Source organism: Aptenodytes patagonicus, chromosome Z (genome assembly GCF_965638725.1).
Source record: "Aptenodytes patagonicus chromosome Z, bAptPat1.pri.cur, whole genome shotgun sequence".
NCBI classification, from domain to species: Eukaryota; Metazoa; Chordata; class Aves; order Sphenisciformes; family Spheniscidae; genus Aptenodytes; species Aptenodytes patagonicus.
In genome coordinates, this window is record NC_134982.1 from 11,523,701 (window position 1) to 11,531,726 (window position 8,026).

The 8,026-nt window shown below is 58.5% G+C and overlaps 1 protein-coding gene across 1 annotated transcript; it reads right to left on the minus strand.

The window, feature by feature from the left end:
• Window positions 1-4,697: 4,697 nt before the first annotated feature.
• Window positions 4,698-7,761, minus strand: CCL21 (C-C motif chemokine ligand 21). Its single transcript, XM_076361866.1, has 4 exons — window positions 7,657-7,761; window positions 6,964-7,084; window positions 6,666-6,846; window positions 4,698-6,326 (listed from the first exon to the last, which is right to left on the minus strand). Exons 1-3 carry the CDS (start codon window positions 7,721-7,723, stop codon window positions 6,681-6,683), a joined length of 354 nt encoding a protein of 117 aa, XP_076217981.1. The 5' UTR covers window positions 7,724-7,761; the 3' UTR covers window positions 4,698-6,326; window positions 6,666-6,680.
• Window positions 7,762-8,026: the final 265 nt, after the last annotated feature.

The window sequence follows — 8,026 nt, forward strand, 5'->3', positions numbered from 1 at the left end:
CAGAAGGGGAATTTAGGTGGCAGAGGATTAGCGTCAGTCATCAGCCCCAGAATCCCTGCGGGTTTGGGGATGCAGGCTGGATGTGGGACCTGGTCTCCACTTAATCTCACCAGGGTGCTGCCAAAGAGATGCCACAGCAGGGAGGACAACGGCTCCTCGCTGCTGATGCTGGTGGTCAGACCTCCAGGCGCAGCAGCTCCTAACCCAGAGCTGGCTCATCCCTGGGGGCTGGACTGACAGTGCAAAGCCCCCTGCGAAGAGGGGGCCCCAAAAGCAGAGCCCTGACCTACTGGCAAGGGATGCTGGCGGTGCTGCCCATGGCAAACCTTCTTGCACGTTCGGTGGGTTTGGCAGCTACCAAAGCATGTCCGAGGACTAGCAAGGGGTGCTGGGGGGTGCTGGGGTTCCCGTCCTGTGGGACCCTCCTCCAGGCACTGCTGGGGTCCTGGTCACTGCGGCAAGCGGGGGGGGTCCCCTGCCACTTTCCTGGCACAAGGGGCTCCCACCCACTGCTGGCTGCTGGCTGGACACGAACTGAAAGCAGCGTGTCCAGTGTTGGGAATACATCCTTCTTGGGGTAAACCCCTTAACTGCCTCTGGCTGCAGGGGACCCCCTGCCCTTGTGCTGCCCACAGTCCCTGCCAACACACGGGCAGGAAAGAGAGTCTCTGCCTCCTCCCAGCAGCTGTCTGGGTGCAAATGAGTGAAAGCACAGCTGCTCCAGTCGCCTCTGCTCCCCAGGAGGGGCACCTGGAGGGTGAGGAAAGGGGCTTTCCGCTCGCTTTATGAAAGGGGAATGTGACGGGTTTCCCCCCTCCACTGGGGTCAGTGGAATTTCTAAGAAGAGATTGGTCATCTCTGAAGTGCATCCCTGTGGCATGCAGGAAGGTCATCCCATCCCCCTCGCAGGGCTGAGCCTTGGGGACCAGAAGAGACGGCACAGATGGGGAAGAGGGGATGTTTCTGGGTCCAGGCTTTTCAGAGGCACACGCAGGCAGGGAACGGGCAGGGTATCTGGTGGGATTTGGGAAGAGGGGAGAGCATCATGTGCGCTGACCCATTTAAGCCTCATCCAGAGCAATTTGGAAGCGCTGGAGCTCCAGCCCCGAGGACACCACAGGCAGTGTGAACCATCCCTGAGCACTCACCCCTGCAGAAGCCTCAATAATGCAGTTGTTAATTAAAGTTGAAACCATGCATGGAGGGGGATCCCCATGGGAAATCCAACCCATCAAAATGTAAATGGGCTGTGTGAGCATCACCTCCATCCCCGGGCTCTCCTCGGGGAGCAGCAGCCACGCTGCCACCCTCCTGGAGAGCTGCCGGCTGCGGGAGCCCCCGGGGCAGCTGCTCCCCTCTGGGCTTGTGGGCTCTGGTGTGCTCCCCGGAGTGCCTGGTGGTGGTCAGCTTTCCACCTCCAAGCTATGGAGCTGGAAAGGGCAAAGGGGGAATTTCAGCAAATTCCAGGCACAGTCCCTGAGGCAGGATCTGGCCTGGCTGCATTCGCCTCATTGGGAAATACTGGACAATCACTGCAGCTGTTTCAATTTCCCTCGCATCTCCCAGCATGAGGGAGCCTCCTGCACGGCTCCCATTGCAGCCCCAGTCCCGGTGCAGCATGGAAACTGGGGCCACCACCAGCCCATGGGGCTCAGGGGCCCGCTGGATCCCCTCTAGCTGAGGGAACCCAGTCAACCTGATTTAAATGCAATTAAGGAAAAGAAAAAAGCAAACCATGACTTTTACCCATGTCTGGCTAAGAGGGATGCAGAAGGTGCCAATTCCTGCTCCGTTAGAGCCCATCTCTCCCTAACACTCGTTGCCTTCAGTGGCATGGATGTTGAGGTCACCGTAGGTGATGGGCAGCAGAGCCAAGACCCTTCAGCTGGGTCCCACTCAACTCTACCCAGGTGACCACCCATCTCCCAGGGTCCCTGTAATGCACGTGTCCCTCAGCATCATCTTTGGGCTGCGCAGTCTCCCAGCCGGGTGCTTCTGCAAATGTCCTTGGACATGTTGTGACGGCACTGAGGTGGCAGCGGCCAGGTGGGATGCCCCCAGCCCTGGCTCCCTGCCGTCACGCTGCCTGTCCTCCTCTCTGCAACCTCTTCAGGGGATTCAGGAGGGGATGGCTGGGGAACAGCTCGGAAACCTGTGCAAAAAGCAGCCCGTCAGCAATTTCCTTGTCATCTCCCATGTGGCTTTGCAGGAAGGATGACCAGTTAGCCTGCACCCCAAACTCACCTGTGGGCAGATCTAAAAGCACATAGGATGGACCAAAAGCCCTGAAGGCTGCTCTCTTTCACTTCTCTGTTGGCTCTTAGACTGACACCGGGCAGAGGAGGCTGTGGGGTTCTTGGTCTGGTGCAGCTCTGGGATGCGGCTCGTGTTGGCCCCACTGCAGGACATCCTCAGAGGACAGCAGATGCTCTTCCACCGCCCCTTGGAGAGCTGCAGCCCAGGAGCAGGTCTGCAATCCCCAGCGGGATGGGAGGCAAGAGGAGGGACGTGGGGTCCAGGCAAGTGGAAGGAGGACCATCAGCATGAGGACGCACCGAAGCTGAGGGGCTCCAGCCAGCAAAATGGAGGACGGAGAAAGGAGGGCACTTGAGAGCTACATGTGGGTGAAGAAAGGGTTGAGAAGAGGCTCTGGGGTGGGGACCTGTAGGAGAGGATGGGCGCCAAGGGATGGCTAGGACTGGGAAATACCTTGGGGCAGGAAGGGTGGGAGTCCCTGTTGCCCACCAGCCACTTCTCCACCTTCTCTCTGCTCTCAAGACCGTGGCAGACCCCAGGAGGGCACGGTGGAGAGAGCACCAAAAAACACCTTGAAGCTTCAGTTGGAAACCACAGCCCCTCTAGCACCCACGTGGCCCCAGAAATAGCCCTTGGCACCCGTGGGGCGGCTGCAGCGTAGCCGGCTCCCGCTTCTCAGGAATGGCGCGGGGCGGAGGGACAGACCCGGTGTGCATGTCTCCAGGTGAACCTCGCTGGAGCTCAGCCTGGCGTTGCAGCCCAGCACGCTCCGCTGCCAGTACAAGCCCGGAGTGCTGCGCCAGATGATGACTTGAGTTAATCATCTGGCCCGGGTTCAAGACTTCTCATTTTTTGGCTGCATTCTGTAGTTTCTGTCTTGCCTGGCTACTTTCTGCTGTCACCGAAGCCTTTCTGCTCCAGGGTGGCCGACTTCTCCTAACATTTTGCTCTGCTTGACACGGGTGCAGTTTTCTTGCCTTCCCTGCAAAATATCTGGGGGAGGGCTTGTACAGCCCTTGCATACCCACTGCCCCGGCACACGCTGCATCGAGCCTGCCCCGTCTGTGCACGTGGGGCAAAGCAGTGGGTTTGCCCTGCCATGGGCTGCGACTGTGTGAATCCTCCTCTGCTGCTTCACTGCGGCATCGTCATAGAGCATGTTCTTTACTTCGCTTGTCCCAGCTGGGGTCTGTGGATTCAGCTCCTCCATGGGGAAGGGGTTTTGGCCCCTGCTGCGCGCTCCAGATCCCAGCCCATCGCCTCTCCCTTGAGCCTCTCACAGGGAATCTCCTCGGAGGTGTTTCACCGTTTGCCAACTCACTGTGGCAGCACTGCAGCTGCCTGCCTCGCCAGCAAGAGGGTCCCACGAACCCTGACATCTTATTTTCCTTAAAAGCAGCATTCTGCAGGAAAGCTGGAAGCTGCGTGCAAGCACCCATGCATGTGCAGGCACAGGCACGTGTGGGGCTGCATTTGTGCATCCATGTCCATGCTCACGCATGCCTTCCTGCTCAGGCATCAGTGCCCAAGCGTGGGACAAACTCCGGTGCTCTTCCACAAGCCTTGCTTTTAGGGTAAAATTTAGGGTAAATTAGAGCACCCCCATGTGCATGTTTTTTAACCTGTCTTAGCCTAAGGCCCACCTAGCATCTGAAGGGAAAAAACCCACCCGTGTGGTGTCTACATCTGCAGCCAGAGACACCAGGATGTATTTCACGTGCTGGCTTGCTCCTGCCATCTGCTCGTGATTTGCTGTTTGTGGCTGCAGACGTATTCAGCTGGGCCTCATTTCTATGAGCTTTTTGCAATCATTTCACAACCCCGACACCACGACCAGCACAACAAGGAGTCCCGCAGAAGGCAGGGCCGGCCTCACAGCGCTGGGTGCAGCGTGTCCCCAGCAAACGCAGGGCTGCCTCCAGCCCTCCCCAGGCAGCCCCGCCTGATTCCCAGTGCGTGGGTGTCAGTTCCCAGGCTCCCAGCAAAGGCCCAAGGCCAGAGCACAGCCTCGTTAATAAATGTGGTTTAATGCTGTTTTCCCAAAGCAGCAGGGAGCACAGAGCCCCTGCTTTGAGCAAGCAGTGCTTGATCGAGGAGGGTCAGAGCCGGAGGGACAGGCTCGGCCGTGAGCAAAAGATGCCGAGTACAAAACCGTTTTGTGTCCCCGTGTTTGCTGGCACCTCGGGTCCTCCCGGTGGGGATGGCTGAGCAAACAGGATGGCTTCACTTTGCTGGGCAACGCAGTTGCAAGAGAGGGGACTTGCACGGTTCCCCTCCCCTGTGCCAGCAGCTCCCAGCCCCTGCACCCCAGGGATGCAGCGCCCAGGGGGGCTGCAAAAGCCAGGACCTGGGGGGTGACTGTGTGTGGGGTAGGAGAGCAGCCCCCCCATGCAGCCCTTCCCACCCCACCAAAGCCCATCACAACAGCCAGAACGAGTGAGTTTGGTTGTAAAGGATATATTTTATTGCCTCACATCCTGTCCAAAAGCCGGTCTGGCAGACGGCCGCGTGCTCCCACTTGGAGAAGAGGGCAGCACGGAGCCAGCTCAGCGCCCGTCCCATACGCAGGGCCGGTATCTTGGACTTCACAGTTTCTTTACACAGCCTTAAAATAATAGACCGAAACGCCCGCCTAATAAAGCAATCAAGCCAGATAAACGTGCTTGATATAAACACTTCAGCTACAAGCTTTGCTCCAGCCAGCACGCAGCCTTTGCTGATACTGTTAAGCCCCACAAATCCTATTATTGCTATTATATGACTTAATAGACCTTTACTGACCAAAGTCCGCGTCTGAAGTCTCCGCAAGCAGATAGCACTGCGGCTGCGGTACAGCCCTTCACTTTGCTCCTTCTGGGCATGCTGGAGGGGGTTTGCAAGCACAGGGAGATGCCATTTCCCCGCCAGCCCTGTCCCCCCTCTACTTGCAGTCTCACCTTATGGTGTCCTTGGGTTAGTGACTTCTCATTTTACTAAAGGTTTGGGATAGAGCTGCTCTCAAACGGCTGCAGCATGTCTGTGATGAATTTTGCAAAGCCTTCTCTTCCCCCACCTGCACAGCCTCATGTGCAGGTTTCACCATGTGGGCTTTTCAGACTTGGAAAGAAAGTATATGAGAGTTTCTTTTTTTTTCTTTTGGGAAAACTAAGCATTTGGCTTAATAATGTCTGAATCTCTGACAACAGCAAACCCAAGGGAGATAAAAGGGTAAAATTCCACTAAAATGAGTAATTTGTTCTGATTTCATTGCAATTTTGTACCTAAAAAAAAATAAAAAATCAAAGGGACAAATCCTGACTATCTTTCTCCAAACTACACTGCAACAGCGCGCTATAAAAGCCAGAAGGAAAGCCTAGAACAGCCCAGACATACAGCCACACTGTCACCTCTGCTGTCCCCAAACTCTCCATCTCAGCTGCTATTTAATTGCCCTGCAAGGAAGCGCCCAGCAAGCAGCCCAGGCAGGAACACGGGAACATGGGACCTGCCTGGCACCCCACAGCCCCGCAAGCCAAAAAGGAGCAAACAGGTGGGAGGGAAATGAAATGCAGCCATTGTTTATTTGGTAGAAAAATAAGAGCAATCTTCCAGAAAAGCCAGCCTGCAGCATAAAGGGTACTCTGTGAAGCACAAGGAGCCAGAAGTAGAGCCCTCCAGGAAGACTGAATGAAAGCACAGTCTTTAAATATAAATACAAATGTGTAAAAACCCCCAAAAAAGCCATAGGAAAAGCTGCCATCCTGCCAGGCTACAGAAATCCCCTCTGGTGGGACGGCTGCCCACTTCCCTGCTATGGCTCAGCTCCCATGCAGGTCCAGGTCCCTGCTGGCGTGGCCGTGGGGCGAGCAAGGACCTGGGTGCCCCCCGCCGCCAAGAGCACCCAGCCGGTGCAGGGGGTCCCGGCTGGGGGGATCTCTGCGGAAGGCACGGCAGCGCCGAGGGGGCTGCGGAGCAGAGGGCAGCCCCCTCGGCCAGCCCCGTCCTCGCCCCAGGGCCAGCAGGCAGGTGGGCGGTCTGTGGATGTCCATTGCCAGGCGGTGGGTCGGTCATCGGTGGGGAAGGCATCCGTCCTAGGGGAGAGGAAAGCAAGGAGGGGCCGGTGAGGTGGAGAGGGTTTCAGCAAGAGCGCCCACCCCAGCCGGGGGGCCGTTGCCTTGCACGATGTGCCTTGCCCGTCCCCAAGCATTGCCTTGGCCCAGCAGCTCCAGAAAGAAATCTGATTTTAAGGCAAGCACAGACCAGGAGGGAGCTGTGCCCTAAGTGCCTCCACCCTCCAGCCACGGCTGTGGCAGCCCTCCCAGGCTCGGCCCCGGTAGCTGGACGCCTGCCCTCCCACAGGGAAGGATCTGGGATGGGGGGGCAGCACCCTCACCTCATTACCCTGCTGCCCCCCGCTCCCCCCTGCCTACCTCTTCAGGCCTGACTTAGACCCGCTGCCGCTTCTGCCGCTTGGGTCTGCCCCCGGGACGCGGGGCATGTCGCTTCTTCTTGTCCTTGTCCTTCACCTTCTTGTCCAGGTTCTGCATCAGCTTCTGGACAGCGGGGTCGGTGGGAGAGGCGCAGATTTTCTTATTCCTCTTGGTGGTAAACCTGGGGGTGCAGGCAGAAAGGTTTGCTGGGGGGTGGGCAAGGGGGAGGACACGGAGAGGGAGGGCTTGGCTGGAGCCAAACTGCTCTGGATGGTCCCGACTGCAGCGGGGTACTCACACGACAGCACGCAGCAAACATCCCAACTCGGGTCCCTGGAGGCTGTAGGACTTCACCCAGCTGCTGGGGACGGCTTTCCGGCTGTTCTTCAGGCAGCAGTCCGGGGCCGAGCTGCCAATGCCTGGGGGCAAGGAGGGGACATGGGATTTTGGACGCCCACCGAGCCAGGGCACCTTCGCAGCCCCGGGGGAGCACAGCACAGCCGGCTGACGGCACAGGGCTTGCTTGGTGTCATTCGTAGGAGAGATGCTGGGGCAGCACGTGAGGGTGGGAGCTCTCAACCCCAGTACCCACTTGCAGGTCGGACCCTGCCCCGGGGATACGTGACACCAATTTCACTGCCAGCGGAGGGGAAACTGAGGCAGAGACAGGCTCCTTGCAAAGGGACTGAACCTCGTTCTCCCGCCTGTGCTGTTCTGCTGCCCCGCCAGCCACGTGCACACACACACATGCTCCCAAGCCAAGCAAGCACTGCAAGACAACACCGCACACCAACCAGGCATGCACACACACACATGCACCCCGCTACACACAACCGCACTGCAAACCCCACACCCCCAGCCATATGCACGCACCCAAATGCACCACAAACACCCACCGTACACTGCTACCGCACCACCCAGCACCCCACTGAGCACCCATCTCCGGCCCCATCCCACCCACAGGCGGGCAGGAGGGCTTCGCGCCCCTCACCTTGAGCCCGGGCGATGAGGAGGGTAGCGGCCAGCAGGAGCAGCAGCAGGTGGAGGCGCAGAGCCATGGCGGGTGCCAGGGGTGCTGAGCTGGGCAAGGCTGGGGAGCAGGACGCGCACTGCTGCCTTGTGCCGAGGCTGCTCCTATTTATCTCCAGACACTTTGCTTTCATTTTCGGCCAGCCTGGCAGGCAGCCCACCAGCCAGCAGAGGGCTGGGTGATGGAGAAGCGGGAGGGTGGGGGATTCCTGTAAGCTGCGAGCCCCCCTTTACGGACGCGTCCTGTCTTGTTCCCAGTTGCCCATCACGGCGCGGGGTGCCAGGTGGGGGGCACTCCGGAGACACAGCCCCCATCATGGCTAAATGAGTTT

Coding starts and splice junctions, on each gene's coding strand:
- CCL21 (XM_076361866.1), bottom strand. CDS start 7,723: ATGGCTCTGCGCCTCCACCTGCTGCTGCTCCTGCTGGCCGCTACCCTC. Junction 7,085..7,656: donor CCTCATCGCCCGGGCTCAAG/GTGAGGGGCGCG, acceptor CCTTGCCCCCAG/GCATTGGCAGCTCGGCCCCG. Junction 6,847..6,963: donor TGTTTGCTGCGTGCTGTCGT/GTGAGTACCCCG, acceptor CTGCACCCCCAG/GTTTACCACCAAGAGGAATA.